The sequence below is a fragment of the Typopeltis vanoorti genome, chromosome 2, assembly GCF_054136105.1.
Source record: "Typopeltis vanoorti isolate ZY-2024b chromosome 2, IOZ_Tvanoo_1.0, whole genome shotgun sequence".
NCBI classification, from domain to species: domain Eukaryota; kingdom Metazoa; phylum Arthropoda; class Arachnida; order Uropygi; family Thelyphonidae; genus Typopeltis; species Typopeltis vanoorti.
The window spans coordinates 89,273,378-89,300,799 of NC_143550.1; the positions used below are offsets into that span (position 1 = coordinate 89,273,378).

Below are 27,422 nucleotides of genomic sequence, written 5' to 3' on the forward strand. Positions count from 1 at the left end.
TAAAATTTTATCTCAGTTCACTAATTTCTTATATGCAGTCATGGCCCGCTTTGTTTAATCATACACGTGGGTTCTTCCCACTAAGTTCGTCAATATTTTTATAAGTGGCTGTTTGAACTCATATATTAATAACAGGTCAGGCAGATACTAAGAAACATGCTTAATAAATTAGAGAAATCATATAAGTAAGCATTACTACTAATTGATCTGAATTATTCTCAAGTAAGATCCTTGGTTCAATACTAACATACAAAACATAAATAAACTTGCTTAGACCACCATTATAAGTAACTAAACATTATCTCATTAACACTTATCACACTTTCTACATTCAAGTGGTCATTGGTTATTTCATTCTACACATTTACTATTAATTCCTGCAGAATAAACATGGGCTTGTTAGGCAGACAATTCTCAAACAAATGGGCCTGTACCAAGTTGTAGACAGTTCTTAAAGTTCCATAAAATTAGTCCACTTCACAAAAGTTCTTAGGGAAACACACTTTCTTAACTGGAAATCACAATATAAAAGTCTACTTTACCATCTCTGTATTGATACTATGTCCTTCTTGCCTTGTCTGGGCATCAAGGCTTCTTCACTCTGCTTTTCGTCTGATCACCTTCGATAAACTATACGGTTAGAACCTCGGCAGGAAAGGCGATATGGCTCAGGATCACGGCCAGAAAGGACGGCATCTGCTTGGTTCTTCCGTTGCATGACATCGCACAGCTATCCTAGTCTTAGGAAATAGCTTGGCCCTTTTCAAACGTTGCGACAGATGAACCAATGCCTTCCACGGCCAGCCAGGAACTTCTCGGTCGGAGTGGACTGGACCTACGTCCGAGAGAAGTCAGGAAACAGGAACCCAAAAAAAGCCTCGATTGGGGGTCTGCTTGGCCTTTTTGTTTTCTTTCTCTTCTCGGTGTTTCTCGGCTATCGCAATGCCCGCCAACGCGGTCATGTGGGTTTACGTCATGGCGTCACAGTTCCCTCTATTACATCGCATGTGCGCTTGTTGTGTTCTTCTTGGAAGGCACTTTAGTTTCTCTTTCCTATAACTACCTTTTTCCCCCTTTTGGTATGTGTAACACAGGATGGTTAAAGGTGACCCTTGGACTCTGGCTTACAGGCTTTGTTACATTATAATACATGAAATGGGGTTCTTAAATGAATTTAGCAGCTTTAATTAATTTCTATATCTGACCCACATGCATTACACGTTAGGTCTTACAAATTTTCTTTCATTTTTATACAATTTCTTGCTCTTAATTTTGATTTATATGCATAAAGTTATCTTTCTAATCTATTGCCATCATGCCACATTCTCTGCCTATGTTTAAACAAAGTTGTGTCCTGAATAATTCGTGTTAAAACATTTCTTAGTTTATTCAGGACACAACACAAGCTGCGTTCTTGTGTTAATCTGAGCAGTTGTACATTGCTTTTTCCTGTCTACGTCTTGATGTTGTCAAACAAGATATTCTTTTTCTTCCTCTAGCTCCTTTGCCATCAATTCTTTCTACCAAAATAGTTTGTAGAAGTTGGTATTTGCTTTCTCATGAAGAAATTGAGGTCAAAATATGATGTTTTTCATTTCTTGGTTGTTTGTATGAGGTCTTTGGCTTTGCTAATGGATTTTAAGACATCACTGGTAATTTTTTCTGTCCATGATATTCTATATAGCCAGCATCTCAAGGGCTTTAATTTTCTTGGTGGTTGTTGCCTTCAATGTCCATGTTTCAACTTCATAGAGCAGAATGGACCAGACGTAACATTTCAGCATTTGGCATCTGACTTCTATGTTTAGATTTTATTGCAGAATAATGTTCTCATTTTCATGAAGAACTGCCATGCAACTTCAATTCTTATCTTTATATCTATTTCAGGATTCCACCTTTCATTAAGCCAGCAGCCAAGACATTTATACCTTGACGCTTGATCGATATTTTTCCCATTGAGTATCACTTTCATTGATGAGGTTGAATATTTGCTGATGACCATGTATTTCACCTTGTGGATGTTTATATTTATTCCTATTCTAAAAAATTTCTAAAATACAGATGCCCAGTCTCTTCATTTCTCTTGTGGCATTTCTTAATTTTCCAGCTTCATACAGAGTGCTGACATTCTAAGTTGCAATTTTAAAAGTGGACACCATTTTGAGCCTGGAGATTCTTCGCATCACTGTCCCATTTAAGGAACGGCAGGAACTCAGGGCCAATTGTAAGAGTTTGCCATGGTAGTTGTTCTGGAGATAAGGTAGAGCAGAAATTTCTCCATTTGCTTTCTGCTCCACAGTATTACAGACGTATACAATATAATCATATTGCCACCTGCAAATCTCTGATCACAAGATTTTCCATCATCATTTGACTTCAACCTTGTGTCAGTACTGACAATGCTGCTTCCCGCTGTCAGGGGCAGTGGCCCCAGCAGGTGCTTATTTAATGGCAGCACTACCCGCCATGTTGCTGAGTTGTCATTGGACTTTGTAAAGTTTTAAGTGAAACAGAGTTGCCACTTCTGCTTCCCATGCCCTGATAGCTCAGCCCCTGTTGGTCCATGGCTGCTTATTCATCAGATTGCTCTGCTTATGTCATAGCTAGCCTCCATATCTGAAGGCCATTCCCCAATCTAACACCTGGGGACACACCGGTAGTAGTCAGCTCTGCCCCAGGCAGAGTTTTTGCCAGTATGCGGGATGAAAAACCTGAGTTTATGGGATAAAAAACCCTGCTACCTCCATATGAGATCAGCTAACTCACTTTCACTTGAAAAAAGTACACGTAGAGATTCCTCTTGTTGTGATGAAAATCGAACAAAGGTCTTTTCTAACTGAAGGGTGCAATGTTCTGCTGTTCTATTTGTGCTACAAAGATATAAAATCATGTTTCAAATTTCAAAAGATATTATCCTCTGATAATGATGATTATTTAGCTGAGCAGTTAGCATCAGACTTCCCTTCTACTTATTTATTTTTGGTACATGCATCAAACTAAACAGACTGTCTGCCTAGGTGTGTCTAAACAGACTTAGAGCAGACCTCCTGGGATTACTTATATTTATTTTATTATTATTACATCATACTTACAGAGAGTCCAAAGACTCATTGAGGGAGGGCATCTACTCTACAACTCTTCGTCTCACATAAGCGCCATCTACCGCTGACTACCACCACTAGTACTTTCACAGATAATCACAAACATCCATGCCCACGGCAGGATTCAAACCTGCAGCCTTTTGGCTGGAGAGCGGATACGCTAACCACTGGGCCAGCAAATATTTATTATTTCACATTCACTTTACAACATTTGTGGCCTTAGTTTTACATATTAATATAAAATTCAATACTGAGTACTGCATACAGTAATATACCCATAACATTATAATTATAAGATTTGAATCGCACAGCAGTGCCATGCTGTAGAATGCTACAATTTGAATCTAAAGGATCGATATGATCTGATCAAGATTCATGCATTATTATATACACTTCAAATTACTTGAGACACCAGTTCAGCTGACTTACTATATAACAGTCATATATTAGAGAAATTATCATACATTAGAAGTAATATTTTATATTGAATATCAGCAGAAAAAGTGCTTTGCTAGATAAAAGTGAGCAATGTTTCTATATCATTTATGTCTCCAAGAAACAGACTTTATCCTCTCTTAAAGATTGTTTCTGATTTCTCATTTATGAGTTCTTCATTATTAGAGTTAAAGATTCTTAGTGACATAAATGTATTATTGCAGGATTTTTTTTTAACCTGTTATATCTGGAAAATTAGGCTATCTTGCATGAGAATGACATACACACACGGACAAAGAAATTAGCGCACCAAGAAGGAAGCATAGGATTCAACTGAAATTTTATTGGTGTAATGATACAGGTGAGTGATGCACATGATGGCAAAAACAGAGCTGGAGGACAATTACAAAGGGATTTGTGGTATGCAATCCGGTCATCATCAATAGCGTGTTGCACTGCCTCATGCAGCGTTACATGCTGCAATACAGTCCGGCATGGTGGCGAACAGATGCCTGATGTTGTCCTGCAGCAGACTAGCCAATACGTCTTGGACGCTGTGCCCTAAATCCCAGATATTGTGGCACGGTGGGAGCTGGTGTTTCAGCTGCTCCCAAACATGCTCAATAGGGGACAAGTTCAGGGAGTGGGCAGGCCATGGAAGTGTCTGTACACGACATAGTTAGGCCTGGGCAACCCGAGTCGTGTGCGGACGGGCATTATCCTGCTGGTATAGCGCTCCTGGTATCCCGGCCAGGAATGGGAGAACATGGGGCTGTACGATGTCGTCCACATACCGCTGCCCCGTCAATGTGCCACATACCACTACGAGGGGGTGATCAGCTATCGTAGGCTATGGCTCCCCAGACCATAATGCCTGCAGTGCAGGAGGTGTGGCACTCGATAGCGAGGTCAGGATTGTGTCCTTGACCAGGAGACCTCCACACCCTGACACGATGATCATCTGTCCCCAAGACGAAGCGGCACTAATTGCTGAAGAACACGTCACCAGTCTGTGGTGTTCCACATCGCTCTCGCCTGGCATCACTGCAAATGGAGTCGGCAATGTTGCAGTGTTAATGGGAGCACACGTAAGGGGTGCTGGGATCATAGATTTGCCTCCGCGAGGCGTTGGGAAATGGTTCGTGGGCACACAGGAGCCCCTACATCTGCCTGTATGGTGGACCAGGTCACTGTGGGATCCCTCTGTGCTTGCTGCACAATCTGTCGATCCTCTCTAGCATTGGTCCTCCTGATCTGACTGGTGCCGCTCTGCCGTGTGGCAGTGCCAGAATGTGTCCACAGCTCCCAGCACTGTCGGATGGCATGGTTAGAACGGTTCATGTGCACGCCTATACGGCGCGCTGACCACCATCCAGTTTTCAGGCCGATGATCATGCCTCTGTCAAAGTCCGTAAGTTGCTTAAACTGACGTCTCTGGCATCTACTCGGCATCATTTTCACTCTGTACTCTAGCTTGCGTTGGCCGGTGCTTTTCGCTTTAATCGGCTATCGACTACATGCCGGCTTTATAAGGCTGCCGGTTTGTGCTTGCAGTGCCACTGCAGGGTGTGTGGGCATGTGCAATCACGCCAAACTTGGATCATTTGCATATCACCCCGCACTCTAGCTATTTGCTTAGTTTCACTGCTGTACCATGTTTGCTTCCAGGTGTGCTAATTTCTTTGTCCGTTGTGTGTGTGTAGATGCAGTATGATTATAAATGAATGAATTAAAAATTTTTAGGATTTTGTTGTGTAGATAATTTTGCAAACCCACTCCCCTTCAGCTGTAAATTTTATCAAATTCTTGAATATACCATTGCATAATATTCAAATGTCTGTAAAAACTTATGGAATACTTTTTTTTTATGCATCTCTCACTCATGAAAAGTTTACTGTACATTTATGTTGTGGGTGGGCTAAGGATTTTTTTTTCTATTTTTATTGATTTTATATATTTTTTACATATTCTGGAAACTCTGCTCTAGAGACCAAACATGGAACTTTTTCAAGCCACTTCAGGCCTCTTGTTAGCACGATACTGGTCTCACACCAGACAATGAAATTCATCTCCTTCTGAAAGACAATCACAAACATCAATAAGAGAAAGATAAGAGAATCCATGCTTATCGCAGGATTTGAACCTAAAGCCTGTTGGTTGAACAGCAAATGCAACCACTCAGCCAACCATGCCAGCATATTAGTTTATTGTTGTGTATTCAATAAAATACATACCTTAGTTTGGCTGTCGCTAATTGGATAAGGGTTTTTCCATTTCAGATTATGGTTCATATATGTGACTAGATAATGGGTAGTGTAGACCCTCTGAGTTTGACGTTATACCTGCACTCATTTCCAGGGTCACAATGCAGTGGTATTGTCCGCATGGTTAGCCTAGTGGCTTTGCAACCATATGCCTGGAGAAGGAGTGTACTGGGTTCGATTCCCGTCGAAGACGTGAGGAGCTTAAGGATCTTCCTCAGCCATAGCCAAGTTAGCCCGTCTTGGGCGTGGACAGCAGGGTTCCCCCCCCCCATCCCCAGTTTATCTGGGGTTTTTCATCCCGGAAACAGGCAAATCGGCCCCCTGAACACAAACGGATCTACAGCCATAAATACTTAACCCTTCATGAGGGGGCTCAACTTGCCCCAAATAGGGACGGGGGAGAAAAGGGAGGAAACTCAATATGAATAAATAAATAAAGTGCAATGGTATTTAATTTCATTTCTTCTTTACCCTTCAGTTCAAATAGGACTTAGTTTTCCAACTGCTCATTTTAATTTTATTTTTAAACCATCTTGTGCAAGCTAATAAATCTGTTTCTATGTTATGGTTGAAGCTTACTGCTTGAGGAGAAAACTACAGCTATATCATCAGTTAAACTAAAAATGCCAAAAAAAATTACATTCTTGTTTAATCCTTTATCCAAGTGTAAGCAAAAATAACTCATCATTGATGAAGTTATTTTTCATTATAAAATCAGTGGACATGGGGAACTATGGGGAAGAACGAAGCAATTAAGCACCTCCATAGTGCAATTGGAAGAACGACGGTATGTTGTGCCTCTTCAATTGGAAAAGACCTAAATTCAATTCTCGTCATGATGGAAGGAATCTTTATATGGGCTTTTTTCAGTTGAAGGTGAGTTAGCCAATCTTATATGGAGGAAGCAGGTTTTTTTCTCCTGGAAACTCAGGTTTTCATCCTGCATACAGACAAATCGGCCCTTTTGTCACACACAATTTACAGATAAAAAATACTAGTGGCGATGGCGTTGATGTAGATTATAGTAGTAGAGATTTGGTGTAGTTGGTGGATAGAGTGGTGGAGATGGAGTTGTAGAGTAGGTGGCCTCCTTCGATGAGTCTTCGGACTCCATGGAGGTATCATGAAATAATAATGATAATAAAAAATAATAATAATATACTTTGGCTAAGGCTTAGACATTTTCAGCATTTCATGTTTCAAGAAAAAGACAATCAGATTTAAACCTGCTATAACGAAGAATCTTTGTGTGGTTCGTTTTCATACTCTGTGCCTAGTGTCATAAGCACGAGAAGCAAGGTCAGACTCGGATTCCAAAAATACAATACAGATTTGATGTTCTTAGATTCTAATCAAAGTGGAATCGCCCGTCTGTTCAAAACAGCAAAGATGACATGAGCAGGATACCTGATAGACACCTAGTAAGGAGAGAGGTGGTAACGTATCCTTTGTAGATGGTAAGGAGGAGGACAGTTTCCAAATGTTTTTGAAGGAAGTGTATAGATACACTTTACATTCTACACAATTTAGACTGAATTTGAAAAGAATCCATGCTATTTGGTCAGAGGTTCCTTTAGGGTAGGCTATTGAAATTCTTTTCACATCAGATTGCAATCTGGTAGAAAGATGGTAATTTTTTGAATGGTACTTTCGTTGTATCTTTAGACATCAGATTGCTTTTAATTTTATTTAGTTTGGTTTCGAACTTTATTAAGGTCTCATCAGTGGGAACCAGACCCAGAAGATATACCAAGGATGAAGTAATGCAGAAGTCATATATTTTGAACATAAAAGTAGTCAAAAGGTGTCACACCTTATTACTAAAATACTCTGGATTGGAGGTAGATTTTGAAAGTTCTGGGTTTGGCTCCCACTGATGAGATCTCAATAAAGGTTGAAACTAGTCTGGGCAGTGCCCTTACCATAATGCATAGCATTATAAATATTCGTAAGGATATGTGCCATGCATTATAGGATAGTAAGGCAATTGATGTGAAGTCATTAGCCCCTATTATACAAGTAGCTCAATCATGAAGACACTTCATATGCAAACTTTGTTTATTTACACTTGGATAAAGGATAAAACCAAGAATATAATTTCTTGGCATCTTTAATTTATAGTATAACCAGGTGAAAAAACATTCATCTATGTACAAGACTCTTGGTAATATTTATTTTCTGTGATTAATGATGGTGTCAGGATGAGTGAATGTATCTGCCAGTAAAGGTTGGTTTTCAGTAAACTGAAAATTCAAAATGACTTGTAAGATTTTGAATTATTAAGATATCCAAAAAGGGTATACAATTGTTGGATTCATGTTCAACAGTGAATTTAATACAGGAGTACAAAGACTTTATTTTCTCCAGAAATTGAAGTAATTCTGAGTCCAAGTGGGACCAGTTTGATCATGTCCATATTTCGTTGGATATAATATATTGGAGTTTTTGGATAAAATTCTATATTTTTTTTACATGTGTAAGCCATAAAACTTTCTATTAAAAAATTATTGCCAGCTTTAAAAGAACAGGTGACATCAGCAATTACATGAACTGCAGACCAATTTCTGTTTTATCATTTCTCTCTAAAATATCTTTGAACTTGCAAGGAAAAAGAGACAATTTTCTGTAACTTATTTGTAAGAATATTAATGATAGTTAAAAAAAAGCAGCTATTTGCATAGATATACAGAAGGCACTTTCAAATAATCTCTTCCAATTCAAATAGCATGTATAATAAGGCATTATGCCTTATTATACATGCTATTTGAATTGGGGGAGAGTGATTTATTTGGAAAATAGGCAGCAAGCAGTTCAAATAAACTACACAGCAAGCAAATACTAACTCATCAAAGCTAGTGTTTCCCAAGGCTTTCTGGGCCTATCTTATTTCTGATCTGCATAAATGATCTCTCTTCAATGGATTAAAAAGGGAACCTGATGTCCTATACTGATCAGGGCCACACCCCCCCCTAGGAATTTTGCAGCCCGATGCAGTGGCATATTTTGCAGCCCCTTCCCCCATATTTTTTGTATAGTTTATGCCAATTTTGCCGCCCCCCCCCAAAAAAAACTTGCCATCCCGTGCAAATGCATGTCTTGCACCATCGGTCTGGCCATGATGCTGATAATATAATTGTAGAAAGTATAATGCATAGCATTATACACACCTGAAAGGATGTGAGATTTACATTATGGGATACTAAGACAATTAATGTGAAGTCATTAGATTCATATTAATCACAGAAGATAAGTATTACCAAGAGTCTTGTACATAGATGTTGAAAGATTGTTTACTTGGTTTGTATTGAGAATACAAACTACACATCGCATACAACCTATGACTGAGCATCTGCAATGATCGCTAATTCATAAGTGGGATAGAAATGGAAGACATGACACAATATAAATAAAAAAAAAATGATTCAAATTAAGTGGATATTGAATCCAACATTATTGGGCAATCCAACATTTATTTTCAATAAAAAAAAGAATTTTAATTAGGAAAAGATTTTTAGAAAATTTTCTAGTGTTTTTTTTTTCCCTTTTTCTTGGAGGGGGGGGGAAGGGTCTCACCCAAAGAAAAATGAAAAAAAAAAAAAGCCTATTCCAGGAACTTAGTTGGCGTCTGGCAATTCTGTTTCCGTGAAGTTTGGTACCGAGACACTGTCCATGGATTGCCCATCAGTATAGATATATTTTCTTCCATCATAAGGTTTGGGGTATGTAACCTTTTTCAACTGATATGCGGCATTTCCAACTATTACCCACAGGTAATAGTCGGAAATAGTCGAGCAGCGCTTCCCGACATTCCGGAAGAGAGACGGTCACTACTGCAAAAACCCAAAAAGTCTAAGAGAGTCTGTGTGTGTGTGTGGGGGGGGTGTTCCTAACTCATTTATACCATCTCCCTACTGGCATTCCTTGTAACTTTCGTTGTTCACCTGTCTCTTAGAATTCTCCCCACTTGGGTCTCACTTCATAGCGTTTAATTTCGTTTTGACTGCTTACCACTCCACGTGCTGTGTGCAATCTTTTATTCCGTAGACATGCCCTTGTACTTTGACCTTTTGTCATGAGTCACTAATACCTTTTTCAACTGATATGCGGCATTTCCAACTATTACCCACAGGTAATAGTCGGAAATAGTCGAGCAGCGCTTCCCGACATTCCGGAAGAGAGACGGTCACTACTGCAAAAACCCAAAAAGTCTAAGAGAGTCTGTGTGTGTGTGTGGGGGGGTGTTCCTAACTCATTTATACCATCTCCCTACTGGCATTCCTTGTAACTTTCGTTGTTCACCTGTCTCGTAGAATTCTCCCCACTTGGGTCTCACTTCATAGCGTTTAATTTCGTTTTGACTGCTTACCACTCCACGTGCTGTGTGCAATCTTTTATTCCGTAGACATGCCCTTGTACTTTGACCTTTTGTTCTCATTAACTTACATGTAAGTCATACAACAATTCATTGTATTATCTATTTTTAAAATTATTATATATTTACAAAGTATCACATGACATTAGACAATCTATTAAGAATCTTTTCATTTAATTATTCACAATTTCCGTTCTTTGTAACAATGTATTCTATATATGTCCACATACAGTAATGTATAATGCTATGCATTATGGGAAGGGCCACTGCCCATATCAGTTTCAACCTTTATTAAGATCTCATCAGTGGGAGCCAAACCCAGAACGTTCAACATCTACCTCCAATCCAGAGTATTTTAGCAATAAGGTGTGGCACCTTTTGACTATTTATATGTTCGAAGTATATGACTTCTGCATTACTTCAACCTTGGTATCTCTTCTAGGTCTGGCTCCCACTGATGAGACCTCAATATTTTACATTATTGGATACTAAGGTAAGTGATGTGAAATCTTTAGCCAATATATGAATTGCCCAGTCATGAAGTTACTTTACGTGCCAACTTTGTTTATTTACACTTGGATAAAAGATTAACAGGGGTGAAATCTCCATGCTTGCTGTGCAAGCTCATTACTTGAGAAAGAAGTCATATTTATTTGTTAATAAATGCATGCATTTATAAGCATTCCATTTAGGCTTTTATTTTTGTAGACAGAAGACGTCTTAAGCTTGCGCTGCAATAATTGAGCTTTGGGTTATGTATTGTCAAAGCTAGTCAAAGCTACTTTGGCTTGCTCAGTTGTTGGAGCTTCCAGGTCCTCGCTGCAGCACTGTGATTTCATGTGCGCACATAGCCATTTCCGTTCCCTTCACGTCGTCTTAAACACAGGCCATATGCAGTCAAAGTAGCTCTAGCCAGTGAGCTTCAGCCAGCCTTTACAAGTGTGCGTGTTGCTTGGGAAAATTAAGTTACAACCAACTTTTTATGATTATGTTATTGACCAGTTCATACAGAAGAACCGTGGGGTAGAATTTGTATTCAAGTAGCTAAATTGAAAAAGATAGAATATCATTTGTAAAATAAACGTTGTATTTGTATGATTAAATGTACATAAATTTCTAAATGTATAGTTTTAAATAGTCACTAATTCATTATTCCGCTAATCAGACTTCAATCACGCCTTTCACTCCCTGAATGATAACAAGAGCAAGCGTGAATTTCAAGACCAGCATTTGCCCCTGAAGATTAAACCAAAAATATAATTTCTTGGTATCTTTACTTTATAGTATAACCAAGTGGAAAAATTTTCAACATCTATCTTTATCCAGAGTATTTTAGTAATAAGGTGTGATACTTTTTTGTCTACTCATACATGGAAATATGACTTCTGCATTACTTCAACCTTGGTATCCAGAAATGATACTAAGTAATGATGTCACTCCCACTGATGACATCTTGGTTTTCAGCAAGATAAGTACTTTGGTTTTCTTTTGTTTGTTTTTCACTTTGATTTTATTTTACTGGTGCTAATGGTGGTTTTGCCCCCACTAGCACTAGTTTTTTTTTTTTTTTAAAGTAAATATTAAGGTTGCTGTTAGTGCAGTTAATATTTGCATTACAGGATTATTTTTGGTGATATCACGGCGACCATTTTATAGTAGCTCAAATAGAGCATTTGCTGGTGGTGTAGAATTATTTCTATATCACGGGATTATTTAATTCTCAATGTTATGACTGAAAGTTTTTTTTTTCCTCTCTTACAATCAAATGCAGAGGTTTTAGTCTTTTTCCCCCACCTCAGATAATGGTACCAATTCTTCCAATTCTGTGAACTCTAGGAATTGAAATTCCAGGATGTGAAGAAGCGAGACTAATGACTAAGGTTTTAAAAGGGTTAGTTGGTGCTAATAAGATTTATTCTGTCAACCTGTACAGCAGACGGAAATATTTAATTGTAGTTAAAGATGTGGAAACAAGGGACAAACTATCACAGGGTTTTACTTTCAAAGGCAGCACAGTTATTCCTGTAGTGGTCAGGAGCCAGTTAAAAACTGAAAGATTTCCAATGGAATATATAGAGAACAGTAATGAAATTCTTGAAATGGAGGTAAAATCAATAACATATGAAAGGGTTTATCAGGCGAAGATCCAAACTGGTTTTCTGGTGATGTCACCTTCACAATGGAGTTGAAGATGCCCATACCAAATTTTGTCAACATTGGTACAATCCGAGTTATGGTAAACTATCCCGGAGTATAAAGGCAGTGCCTGCATTGTAGTTCATACGATCACTTTGGTGGTAACTGCCCCAAATCTAAATGTTTCAAATGCATGGAGATCAGACATATCGCTAATAAGCGTCTCAAACCCTGTCAGAAATGCAAAAGTTCTGAACACTGCATTAATGCCTGTGCTTTTAGAACTTTCACTGAAAGAGTGGGAGCACCGGTAAAGCCAATTCGAACACTGTGTATATCAGAGAGGCATAATGAAGAGTTCCCAGATCTTCCAACTCAATCTAGCAAAGATGGCACTTTTAAACAAACTACACTTGGCAAAATCACAAAAATGTGTGACCAAATCAGCTAGAAATTAGCCCCAAAATTCCAGATCTACAGGAACCACTTTCCCAGTCAAACATAGATGGAACAACATCAGTTGAAATTACAAATAATGAACCTAGTATAACAACTGTAAAAAAACCAGTGATACTTCATGATACGGTAAAAAGTGCCTTAGACAATAGAAATGTAAGATCTGATAATGTTGGAGTCTTCACAAGTAACAGACTGATTTGGAAAAAAATTGTAGATAGGAAGTTAGTAATGATTAAATTTTTCATGTAGTACTGTCATATCCTGTACACCCCTTGAGGGTACATGGCAGGAATTTGATGATGATGTATAACAACTGAACAGATAAAAGACGAAATGCAAAATGATGAAACTGTTCTACAAGGAGAAACTGGAGAAGAAACAGAAAAGCAAGTAAGACAACTGAAAGAACTTAATATGCAGGAAAGATGAATTAATAAAACAAATTGAGGATAAACAAAAAAAAAATAAAAAAATAAAGGAGCTACATCAAAAAGAAGAAATAAAAAATGTAAAGATGGAGACAGTTGTGGATCATCAAATGAAAACTCTTCAGACTCAGAAGAGTTTATGGACTATGAAGAACCATCTCATGCTAATAAAGGGAAAGTGAGAGATATAATAAAATTTACTGATTAAAAGTTTTCTGTATGATTATCTTCTTCATGAAAAGAAACTAACTAGCTTCCAAATCAAGAACAATAAGCATGAAATTGAAACACTGGAAAGCAACCGTAAAAAAATGGAAAACAGTTTACAAGAAGTGGGCTACACAATTGCTCCTTCACAGATTGAAGACCTCATCAAGTTCATCCAAAATGTAGAAGTTAAAGACTTACCAGTGATACTGTTGTGTCCTAAATTTCTTATCAATATACGTATTCTATAATAAGTATTTCCTAGGGTGTCACGTGGTACTACTGAAACAAAAGAATTGCCTCAGGGTCTAGTCAAAATCTGAGGTGTCAAAGGTTCTGAAATCTTGCCTCTCTTAATTAAAGCACTAGGGAAATTTATATTTTAACACTGCACCACCTAAAACCATTAGATTAAGAAAGAGAAATCTTAATCAAGAAGTCAATTTACAGATGTACACTAATGACCATTAGTTTGCAATTGTGACCTAAACTACAACCTATTTCCTCCCACTTAGATTCGTACTTTTTGTGAGTGGTGCATCTGATTCTAAACACAGGCAATTGGATTTAAAGATAGCAAAAGGTTTAATAAACACATTAGTTATCATACAATACAAAGAACATTCAATCAGGATCACATCAATACTAAACTAATTAATTCACAATCATCTCCAGTAATATAAGATTAAGATCCTAGTAATCTCATCTCATCTTCTTTATACCCTCTTTTACCTTGCCGTGTCGAGGTTCCGTTGATCATCGGACCTCGCTCCATTTACAGGATAAGGTGGTCAGCCATATGCCCCGGTGTATCCTATGGCCTGTAGCGTTAAGTTCTCAAGGCCAGTTTGCCTGCTATGCAGGATGAAAAACCCCAGAATAAACTGGGGAAAAAACCCTGCTGTCCACGCCCAAGACTGGCTAACTTGGCTATGGCTGAGGAAGATCCTTCAGCTCCTCACGTCACCAACGGGAATCGAACCTAGGACACTCCTTCCCCAGGCATATGGTTGCGAAGCGCATAGCCACTAAGCTAACCGCACGGACCTAGTAATCTTTAGACAACTATATTAACATGTATTTTCAAGAGTTAACTCAACACTCGAAATAGATCATCTTAATATTCACTTAAAACATAAATATTAACTCAACACATATAACACATTCAAGAGATATCTCACTTTTTCTAACTAATATCAATGTGCTACAGTCCTGTCTTATCTTAATCAAAGTCCTTGATTCTCAGTTTACAGTTAGTTTCTTAATCCTTATACATAATACTAGACAAAGAACTTTCAACTTTACCATACACATGGTCTTCTTATACATGTTCCTTTGGCTCTTGGCTCTTGTTCCTCATACGATTTCTTTTTAGTCGGTTTTTGGCATGGATTTTTCCGGTCATTGGTAGGTCGACACGTTTCTAGCATATCAAGCCTATTCCAGGGACTTTGCCGTCTGGCGATTCTGTTTCCGTGAAGTTCTGTACCGAGACACTGAGCCTTTTCCATGGATTGCCCGTCATCAGTATAGATATATTTTCTTCCATTATAAGGTTAGGGGTACGTAACCTTTTTTCAACTGATATGCGGCATTTCCGACTATTACCCATGGGAGTCCGAGCAGAGCTTCCCGACGTTCCTGAAGAGAGATGCTCACTACTGCAAAAACGCAAAAAGTCTAAGAGACTCTGTGTGTCGGGGGGGGGGGGGGGGGGGTTCCTAACCCTTTTATACCATCTCCCTACCGGCATTCCTTGTAACCTTCGTTGTTCATCCATCGCATAGAATTCTCCCCAAGTGGGTCTCACTTCATAGCGTTTAATTTCATTTTGACCGCTTACCACTCCATGTGCCATGTGCAACCTTTTATTCCGTTGACCTGCCCTTGTACTTTGACCTTTTGTTCTCATTAACTTACATGTAAGTCATACAACAATTCATTGTATTATCTATTTTTAAAATTATTATATATTTACAAAGTATCACTGACATTAGACAATCTAGTAAGAATCTTTTCATTTAATTATTCACAATTTCCGTTCTTTGTAACAATGTATTCTATATTTGCCAGCAAAGGTTGGTCAGTTGGTAGAGCCTCTGCTACTAATGGCTCAAAATGTTAAGCTAGTTTGAACACGGTTAGTAGTTGGAAGGGGACCAATCTTTCGATGCTGTTACCACACTCTCCTTTGATGAGTCTTTGGACTCCCTGGAGATGTCATATAATAATAATAATATTTGTCCAGATACATATATAACACATACTTTGATTTGGATACAAGTATATTCTTTTCAGGGTTTTGCTTGTTAAATGATAATAAATGAAATTCTTAAGAGTTTCAATTAATCAAAATTTAACAAAGGTTCCTCCTTCCCTTTAAAAATTTTTCTTATGTGTCCCTCATTTCAATTCCGGGGGGGGGTGTCAAAGATTTCCTGTTCCTAACCCCATCTCCATACAGTGAACTGTTTTGATTAAAGAAATAGCGTGTATATCCAAGGTTGTTTCTTTTATCACGTAAATTGCTGTGAGTGTAATTGATCTCTCTGGATTCTCCTGTCTTCCTTTTTCTAATGCTAACATAGTCAATTCCTATCACAGATGGTTGAATCTTATCCAAGTTCAAGTTCTTATCATCGGAATTTTCTTTCTTTGATGTGTGAAATATTGTTCACACATCAAAGTGAAATATGATCAGTGAAATATTGTTCACTTGAGTGATGAGATTTAGATCGTACCTTATTACGTTCATGGGTGATTCGCCTTTTTCCAAGAAGATATACTCCTTCTTTGAATAATCACATTTGAAGTTATACCGCATGAAAAAATCATTGCATAGAACTAGCTTTATGTGTGGGAGAGATGTTCTGGACAGGACCAGAAACTCATGCCAAACACACAGCCTGAATTCGGGTAAGTAAACTTTTAGATTTATAGACTTGGTCGCATGAGTTGTGGAAGCTGTAACTCCCGATATTCTCACTGACTCCTTGAGGTAGGTAATCTTATTTTTTACATAGGGTTATAACACTTTAAAATAATCCTCAGAAATGATGGAGGTTTGGGACCCAGTGTCCATTAGAGCATTACAATGTTTTCCATAGACACTGCCCTTTACCATCATTCCATAAGGGTGCTCTTTCATTCTTTGCCCTCTGCTCCAGGTTCTATTGCATACATATTTGACCTAGGCTCTTCATTATGATTCCTATTAGGGTGCCTCTTACCACTGAAACAATTGCAGGCAAGATGCCCAATCTTGTCACAATTGTAACATCTGGATGGCTCTCTCCTATCACTTTGGTCAGTGGTTCGTCTAGAATTTGATGGAAATTTCGTAGTTTCCTGGGAGGTTATGGCCTCCAGCTTTTGCATAACGATATCCAATCGGTCAAGAAGGGGCCTTTATAAACTCTCAACCTTCTTTCTAATTATTCTTGTGGTTTCATCTGTCTTGATACTACTCGGCTCTAGGGTCTTCAAGGACAGTGTTCCCAGTTGCCTCATCTAATCTCACCATGACAGGTTTCTGAAGAAGTTCCACTTCCTGCTTAACTATGGATCTGATGTTGCACGTCTCAGAAGAGGATTCTGTCAATTTGTTTATTGCTTCACTACCATTACCCTCTTTGCCCTTTTTATTCTTGATTCTTTCCTTCTTCTCTCTGCACTGTTCATACAATGCATGAACAAGAAAAGGAGTGCTCCTTTTCTTGTTCATGCTGCCTGATTGGGCTGTGATCTTCTTCGACCAAGTTGACAAGGCCGGCAACAGTAGTGGGACAGATGTCCCCAAGTATCTGCTCTCATTCCTTGACCACATTGTAACACCGATCCAGATTAGTTACTCTTTTGTTGAATGCTGTCTCTCTTAATTCTTGTTTGATTGCTTGCCTGAATTGCTGGAAGACAGCCCAGTCCAAGTAGGGTCTTTCCTCACTGGAGACACTTAAAACACTAGCCACTGTCAGCAATCTGTTCTGAAAATCAGAAACACTCTCCCTATCCTTTTGAGTACATCTCTGGAGCTTACACAAGTTAGGTCCCAAACTTCTCAATTTAGAGAACTGAGAAATTAGGACTTCCTTAAACCTAGAGTATTCCAGGGTCTCTTTCAGAATGGGAGAGGAGTATAGCAAGGTTCTGGTCTTCCCTACCAGCTTGCTGGAGTAGGACCAGTAACTGAAAGTCTGACCACCCTTTCTTAGCTCTTCTATATAACTAAAAAAAGCAATGACATCATCCGTTTCTTCTCCCGAGAACTGAGGGAACACTTGTTGTGGATTAATATATCTCAAAAATTCGTCATCATTCATTCCTGAACTGCTATTGGGATTTGACATACTTGCAATCTAAGTTAACACAATAGTATACTAAACTAACTCTTAAACTCTTAACTTCAACCTTTGCTTTGTTTAATATTCTGGTTAGAATCCGAAACCTACTTCACATGTGAATTTAGATTTAATTGCCTAATTCACAATCCTGCTGGCTATGCCATTTAAGTTGTGTCCTACTTTCTTAATTTCTTATCAGTATATGTATTCTACAATAAGTCTTTCCTAGGGTGTCATGTGGTACTGCTGAAACACAAAGGAATTGCCTCGGGGTTGAGCCAAAATCCGAGGTGTCAAAGGTTCTGAAATCTTGCCTCTCTTAAAGCTCTAGGAAAATTTATATTTTAATGCTGCACCACCTAGAACCATTAGATTAAGAAAGAGAAATCTTAAGAAGTGAATTTACAGATGTACACTAATGACCATTGGTTTGCAATCTGACCTAAACTACAACCTATTTCCTCCCACTTAGATTCGTATTTTTCGTGAGTGGTGCATCGGATTCTAAACACAGGCAATTGGATTTAAAGATAGCAAAAGGTTTAATAAACACATTAGTTATCATACAATACAAAGAACATTCAATCAGGATCAAATCAATGCTAAACTAATTAAATCACAATCATCTCCAGTAATATAAGATTGTCAAAGAAACAATTCCTATATAAGATTAAGATCCTAAGTAATCCTAGACAACTATATTAACATGAATTTTCAAGAGTTAACTCAAAACTCAAAATAGATCATCTTAATATTCACTTAAAACATAAATATTAACTCAACACTTATAACACATTCAAGAGATATCTCACTTTTTCTAACTAATATCAACGTGCTACAGTCCTGTCTTATCTTAATCAAAGTCCTTGATTCTCAGTTTACAGTTAGTTTCTTAATCCTTATACATAATACTAGACAAAGAACTTTCAACTTTACCATACACATGGTCTTCTTATACATGTTCCTTTGGCTCTTGTTCCTCATACGATTTCTTTTTAGTCGGTTTATGGCATGGATTTTTCCGGTCATTGGTAGGTCGACACGTTTCTAGCATATCAAGCCTATTCCAGTGACTTCGTTGGCGTCTGGCGATTCTGTTTCCGTGAAGTTCTGTACCGAGACACTGAGCCTTTTCCATGGATTGCCCGTCATCAGTATAGATATATTTTCTTCCATCATAAGGTTAAGGGTACGTAACCTTTTTCAACTGATACGCGGTATTTCCGACTAATACCCACGGGAGTCCGAGCAGAGCTTCCCGACGTTCTGGAGGAGAGATGCTCACTACTGCAAAAACCCAAAATGTCTAAGAGAGTCTGTAGGGTGGTTCCTAACCCTTTTATACCATCTCTCTACCAGCATTCCTTGTAACCTTCGTTGTTCACCCCGTCGCGTAGCATTCTCCCCACGTGGGTCTCGCTTCGTAGCGTTTAATTTCGTTTTGACTGCTTACCACTCCACGTGCTGTGTGCAACTAATACCGCCTGGGGCAACCTTTTATTCCATTGACATGCCCTTGTACTTTCACCTTTTGTTCTCATTAACTTACATGTAAGTCATACAACAATTCATTGTATTATCTATTTTTAAAATTATTATATATTTACAAAGTATCACTGACATTAGACAATCTAGTAAGAATCCTTTCATTTAATTATTCACAATTTCTGTTCTTTGTAACAATGTATTCTATATATGTCCAGATACATATTAACACATATGTGGATGCAAGTATATTCTTTTCAGGGGTTTTGCTTGTTAAATGATGATAAATGAAATTCTTAAGAGCTTCAATTAATCAAGATTTAACAATACTTCATTAATCACAGCATCTCCTTTCTGCATGGCCTCATTAAATATATGAGGATTCCATAGGCAAATTAAACAAGAAACTATATGGAAACTTATGCTATGCCATAATTTCATCTTTTGCTTCTCCAAGAAACATACTTCTGCAGATATAAAGATATAAAAACTTTAACAGATAGATATCCACTTCTTAATTATTGGAGCTCTGGAAGATTTAACAGGGCTGGAGTAGGAATTGTTATTCTTGCTCCCTCCTTGGGAATTTCTGTAATATCCAAAGGGATGCAGAAGGGAGAATCTTGCCAATAGACTGGAAATACTGTGGATGTATAATAAGGTTTATAAATGTTTATGCTCCATCCAATGGAATAGTTAGATGAAAATTCTTCCAGGAATTGGAGTCATATTTATATGGTGCCCATTACATCATAGCAGCTGGAGACTGAAATTGTATTGAAAACCCCACATAACACAAAATAGGAGGACATCCCAGGAGTTGGAAAGTGAGATATGCACAGTTAAAAACATGTCTCCACAATGCTCATCTAGTAGACATATGAACGATTTGCAATCCTAATCTCTAGGCTTACATGCATATGAATCAAGGTTCTTGTACCCGTTTTGATTGAATTTATATCTCTTCTTCCCTTATAAATAGGATAATTCAAATAAAACATCTTGACATCAACATGTCAGATCATAATCCATTCTACTTACACTCCATTGCATGGAACACGGTAGAACTCGGTTCTGGACCATGGAGACTTCCACCAATTTTTCCATTGGGAATGGAACAGGCTTTCCTCAAAGTATAAAGAGAGACACTGATTCGTAACAAACCAACACAATGGTATAGATTGCAGCAACATCATTAAAAATAATAACATAGAGATAGAAGTGGAAAGGCAGAAACAAGTAGAAAAAAGAAATTTTAAGATAAGAATACTGCAGCACTTAGCAGATAGCCTTTTAGCTGCATTCTTCAATAGACAATTCCGCAAAGAAAGGACTATCACTCATATCTGCATTGATGGTGAAGACATGTCCACCACCGAAGACATCCTTAACTTCTTTCAAAAACACTACAAAAATCTGTTTGAAGACAATAGTATTATTGGAAATTATAACTCTTGGAACATTAATGGCTTTCCTGTTCATATCCAAGATGGGCTTCACAGATCCATTACAGCATCATCTGAAGTTACCACAGCCTATAAAGAATGCTAGACGAGAAAATCCCCAGGTCCTGATGGTCTAGGGATAGAACTTTACCATGAGACCTGGGATTTTTTGTGATCTTTAATAAAGATCACACCTTAATCAGCAGCTGGAGACCTATTTCTCTATCTAATACTGACTACAATATATTTTTCCACATTATCAATAACAGACTCAAAGTGGGAATGAGATACATAATTAAAAGCACACAGGAATATGGAGTTTCAAGGCTGAGTAGTAGAATTTAATCTATTTCTGCTACATGATCTAATCTGCTTAGTTAATACGAAAAAGCTGTTGATGGCAGTGCTATTAGTAGACCTTACTCAAGCATTTGAAAATGTCTGGCATTCCTTTCTGTTCCACATCCTCCAGCAAATTGATGTAGGTAAAAAGCTGCTATCCATTATCAAAGGAACCTATGCCAATTCAAATACCCACCTCCTAGTTAATGGGTTCCTGTCAGACCCAATCAAAATTCCAAAAGGAGTCAAGCAAGGTTACCCTCTTAGTCCACTGCTCTTTGCATTGGTATTGAATCTTTCTTACAGGAAGTCGACAAACACATGCTGTGCAAGGAATAACAGTTCCTTCAAATATATAGGAAAATAAGGTATTGGCAAATGCCAGTGATATAGTGGGCAGCACTTTGAAGGATAATGATACCATAAACCTTTTTTGGTATTTTGGAAAAATTCAGCAAGATCAGTGGATTAACTACTAATGCAGACAAGACAAAGTTAAAAGTTTTTGGAAAGTGGGATCTTGGAGGCATTCCTTTTGGACTAATGTTACACCCTGATATCTTGAGAATGTAAAATTCTCAGCTATCATGGTGTAACATGAAGAATAAATAAAATAAATTAAAAATCCTGCATAAAAGATAACAGTTGAATTATTTAAAAGAAAAGGAAATATTCTTGCATCCAATAAAATATAAAGGTGTTTGGTTGAACTAACTAACAAAAAGAAAGAATATGTTAATGCTGTAATATGATATAAAAGAGAAAATTTAACTAAATAAGACAGAAAAGGATTATTCATAAAAGATGGTATGTGAGAGGCTAGAGATTAAAATATTAAGTAAATTCATAGGGAAAATTTGAAAGGGGATTAAGTTAGAGGCTAGCACAAGAAAAACAACGGAAAATCGCTTAGGGCCGATTCCCGGATTGAGACATTGTTTGGCTCGCCGACCAAAGGACGTTTGGCAGAAAAACCGCACCCTAATTGGTCGGTGAAGTAAAATCAAGAAGAGGCAGAGAAAAGAAGTTAAAAAAGGTGCCGTTAGGAGAGCAGGTATAAAAGGGTTGGGAAACCCCTCCCCACGAGGCTTTTGGGTTTTTGTTTTGGTTCTGTTCCCAAGGAGTTCTCTATGAGCTCCGTGGCATAGGTTTCACGCGGTTTTCCTGAGTGGAGATTGGGGTTATATCTCCGTCGTCACAACATGAAAACAAAAGTGAGCAGGATTTCGATTCCGGATTTCCTATGTAAGAAGCGAAGAATGCCACAGAGTCAAAGAAAAGGAAACATATTCTTTGTGTTTCAACTTCAGTGACAACCACGAGAAAGGGAAAGCTATAAAGATATCGATATCCACGTCGCGAGTCGCACAGCCGTCATATAGATGATTCAAAGTGTGTCCTGAATTGCGAAAGTTTAAGACCGCGTAAGCAAAGTTCAATTCCAAAAGGAACGTAGGAGAAACAGATTATCGGAGAGGTTATACCAAGCTGGTTCAATCAGAAAAAGGTAAAGGCACATATGAAAAACTCAAGAAAGAAAGGTACTGTAAAATATATCTAATGTTAACTAAAATTTGTCTGTATTATTCTATTCTAATACAGAACTGTTGAAGTGACCAAGGAAAATTTATACTAGGACTTTAGTATATGACAGAATATATTAAAGGTAAGTTGACTAGTGTTAATGTTATATGAATAATTATGTGTCCTGAGAATTTTGCATGTCTATTGTAATGTATAGGAAAGTTAAAATGTCATAGTTGTGTGTTAGTGCAGTAAAAGATTTAGTTAATCTACTATTCGGATAGTTAAATAGTGTGAATTAATATTATATGTCCGTGTCCAATGAATTTGTGTTGAATGTGTATGGTGGCATGATCGTAATACCCATTATTGGATCACAGCCTAATTACTTGTAATAAGTTAATGTTAGTTTGTAAGTATTTAGTTTAACATTGAATTGAGTAATAACAAAAATTGAATTGTACCATTCTAAAGTTTTTAATAAACCTTTTGTCCAATGATAAAACAGTTGTCTGAAATTGCTGTCCAATGCACCACTTGAAAAATTACGAACCTAATCACGCGGGAAATTAATGTGTTAAGAAACGAGATAAAGTGTCACGACTGCAACATCGTTTCACTTTCAGACATATATTAGTTGTTTCTCCTTGTTTTTGTATATAATATCTCAAACTAAATATCCCAAAAGGCGCAGTATAAATACAAATATTAGGGATACTGAGGGGAGAAATAACTTAAGTATTAGTAAAAATTTTGGTGATATCTTGTGCGTAGATAATAGTTGAACATAGCTAAGCAGAATTTCTCTAATTGGAATAAAAATCATAAATGGGACACAACACTGACCCCTAAGAGAGGAACACCTCATTATATTTAGAGTTCCCTTCTCCACTTACCCAATATTACCAGTTCAAGAACTTTGAAACCTTAGAAGACTGGAAAAGAAAATAGGGGCCACTCTCCTTTTCTTCTAAAGTCATACTCAAAACCATAATCTTTCTCAGTTGTACATAATAAATATTACAGACATCACAAAAGCTGAAGAAAGCAATTATATAATAAGCATGTGCAATTTTTTTAGTCCAACTGATACCAACAAGTTAAAAAAGAATTTGTTCAACTATCAAAGAAACATGGAGGATTTGGCATTCCAGTCTTAAAATTCTGCTATTTAAGAAATAAGCTTCAAAAATCCATAAAATATTGCAGACCAATCACACATGTGCAGACCTTCTTCTGTACTATCTTCCCATTTGGAATAAATGATTATAAAGGTCCAACAGCTGAAATTATTCCTGAATACTACAATGCTCTGTGCTTAATTCTAAGACTGCTACAACACTTTGGCACTGATATTCTTTCCATTAAAAAAAAAAAGAAGTAAAATTTGGTATAAAGAAATCTTTAATCTCTTTTGCCACAAACTTCCACAGTTGGGTACTACTAACAACAATACTTTGTTTCATAACTTATTGAAGTTCCAAGGATACCCTGACAGGATGGATCTTGCTTGGAGAATTGCATATGGCAGCCTTCCAGTCAATACCATCAAATGGAGGTACTTGAACATCAAAGATCCAATCTGTGACATTTGTTACCAATTGGAAACAGTAGAACATGCATTCCACAGCTGCCCTCTGGCCTTGTGTATTTGGAACAGATTATGTAATGTGTTGGGCATTCCATTAATTACAACAGTCATTTGCAGGGATGATTGGAGTGCAATTCCAGGCAGAGAAGGCCAACTCAAGACAGTTAACTCAGATAAGGCTAACCACCTGAGTATCAGCCGTCTTTGCACTTTAGTTTCAATTGGTCTTTTGGTTATTCATTTATATGAGATTGGTGAAAAAGAAAAACTGATAGCTTTTGGCTATATGATGATATAAAAGAGTTGAGGCCTTCTCTCTATCTCTCATACTATCTATCTGTCTTTTCTTTTTCCTAGTACTATCAGGCTCTCTTGCACCCCTATACTAACTACTCTGGGCCTATGATGAGCACCCCCTTTACTTTTTCACTTCAATAAAGGTTGAAACCTTTATTGAAGTTAAAAAGTAAAGTAAAGTGGGTGGTGGCCCTTTCCATAATGCATAGCATTTTACATGTCTCTAAAGACATGCTTTCCATTATGGGATACTAAGGCAAGTAATGTGAAGTCATTAGCCACTATATACGAGTTGCCCAGTCATGAAGTTACTTCTCACACAACATTTGTTTACTTACACTTGGATAAAGGATTAAATAAAGAATATAATTTCTTGACATCTTTAATTTATAATTTTGGATGGACAGCTTGCAAATTCTGTATTATGCCAACAAGAAGTCATCAATGCATTCTGTTATTTTTCAGGAATGGCTAATGAGTTAGGATGTAGAATTGTACCAAAATTCAAGAAAAATTCTTCTGCTTCTATACAGCTGTTTGTGCAGCATACACTGAATTAGATTGTTTTAAAAACATTCAATTTGATTTTCTTCCTGTTAACACCACATCCCTGGTACAGCCACTGGACATGGGAATCATAAAATTTGAAGATGTATCATGGAAGGTTGGTACACTACATGCTTGAAACAACTGAAGAAAATCTACTGATGTCATCCTCAATGGCCAAAGAAATCAGCACAAAGGTTACTATTTTACAGGCAGTACTATTTGTTGCAGATAGTTGGTGAGAAATAAGCAGCAAAACAATTCTAAACTGCTTTGCTCATAGTGGTTTTAAGAATTCAGACTAGGAAATGCCAGATATAACTGATAATAAAAATGAAATCATTTTGGAACTGCAACATGTCAGAAACTATGAAGAGTTTTTATTCATTGACAATGTTACAATGAAAATGAAGATTGTGAGGATGCAATTGTTTAGCAAATTGCAATAAAACACATAAAGACCCATGCAAGACAAGGAAAGTAATGAGGATGACACACCTGAACACGAGCGACTGACTAACCAGGGAGCCAGGAAATTTATTGCTGAATTATGACACCACTTTATGCAAGAAGGCAATGAAGGCAGTCCTTTATCTGAATTAGATATCTGTGCTGATTTTGTTCTGTTGCAGTCTAGAAAGGGAACATGTCAGGGCACACTTGATAAATTTCTCCAAAATAATTGTTAGGGAAAATATGCTTCTTTGATAGATACCTATGGTATAATTAACCTCTTTAGGGATACTGGCACACATGTGTATATTTAATTTTTATAAATAAAAACATGGTTAATAAAGATATACTGAAAGATTGTCTATTTTTAAACATTTTTAACTTTTTGTGATATTTTAGCTTTTTTCATAAAATTTCAAGTAATTGGAGCAGTCGCTTAATTGGAACAGTGTTCTAGTCCCGATGTGTCCCAATTAACCAGAATCCACTGTATGTAACCTTTCAATTTCATCATTTGGATGATCCAAATTAGGGGCATACATTTATAGAATGCATAAATTGATTATTGTGGCTTTCAGCTTATCTGTCTGAGATGAGCCAAAAGAATTTTAAAGATTTTTATGTACAATTGTCCAGTATTCCTGTTGCATTTTCATGATTCCTTCCACCTGAGTAAACTAGCATAAATACCTGTCTTTATCTCTCTAAATCCTGTCCATCTTATCTCACTTATTCCAAAGATATGAATTTTCATTTTTTCCATTTCTTACTTAATATTTTCTAGTTCGCCTTTATGAAATAGACTTCTTGCATTTCTTTTTCCTAGCCGGCCTGGTTGGTCAAGTGGTTAGTGTATCCACTCTCCAGCCAAAAGGTTGCGAGTTCGAATCCCACCGTGGGCATGGATGTTTGTGATTGTTTGTGGTAGATGGTGTTGATGTAGTTGCGGTTCGTTATAGCTAGTGAGTTGAGTGGCGGAGACAGAGAGATGTAGAGCCCTTCGTCAATGAGTCTTTGGACTTCCTGGAGGTGTCACATAATAATAATATAATATCTTGTCTGGTTTCCTCATTTTCAAGGTTACATCAGTTGCTGCTGAAGGGTTTACTTCAGTCTCATTATTCTTATGACTTTTATTGAAGCAATCATATCCTCTTCCCCATAGTTTGCAATAGATGAAGTCACAAAGACTTAACTTGATCTGTATCTCACTATTCCTTTATATGTACAGTATTACTGTGGTGCTCTTAGAATAATACATGGTGGATTCCCTGTGTCCTTCCACAAAGGATATGCATGTAGTCAACATAAAATTATTATGTTACCGTATACAGTCCAAGGAATTCTCATCCTCTTGCTGCACTGTCATTACTTCCATTCGTTCTTCTGAAGAATCAGATCCACTAATGTAATGAAGTCTTTGCCAGTCTATATTTAACTGTTTGCAAGGCTCCTTACAGTCATGGCTACCATAGTGGCTCGGGGCCCACAAAGTTTTCAACACGCTTAACTCATAAGACAATCTTGAATCTGCCTGGCAACCCTCCTGCCCATAATATGGACTTAATAAACTGGGAACAATAATTATAACTGCAGTCTTAAAATTTTGTTTTGTTTTCACAGAAAATGAAACAAAAGAAATCAACTGGAATGTTGAATTTAAACTACATTTGATGAGTCTGGGACTCCTTGGAGGTGTTCAGGTAATAATAATAATATTTTATATCACTGCATATTGGATTACAAATGTTGTAATTAAGTTTTCCTTTGTTACTTCTTAGACATTGATGAATGTCAAGAGTATGAAGGGAGAGGCAGACTTTGTACTGGACAATGCATCAATATTCCAGGTTCATACAGATGTTCCTGTCCTCCAGGCTATAATATAGCAAGAGATAATAGAACATGCCAAGGTAAGAACATCTCAACATAACAGAACAGATAAAAGAATGTTAACAAAAATGAGAAATTTTGTAAATAAAAGATACATTATTAGA

General features: G+C 37.3%; 1 protein-coding gene across 2 annotated transcripts in view; it reads left to right on the forward strand.

Annotated features, from left to right (window-relative positions):
- LOC150109235 (uncharacterized) overlaps positions 1 to 27,422 on the forward strand; it is a 415,237-nt gene that overhangs the window by 345,930 nt on the left and 41,885 nt on the right. For both annotated transcript variants that reach the window (XM_090406508.1, XM_090406517.1), the window contains one exon: positions 27,207 to 27,338. In XM_090406508.1, coding sequence (XP_090262634.1) covers positions 27,207 to 27,338 — 132 coding nt within the window. The remainder of the gene's footprint in view (positions 1 to 27,206; positions 27,339 to 27,422) is intronic.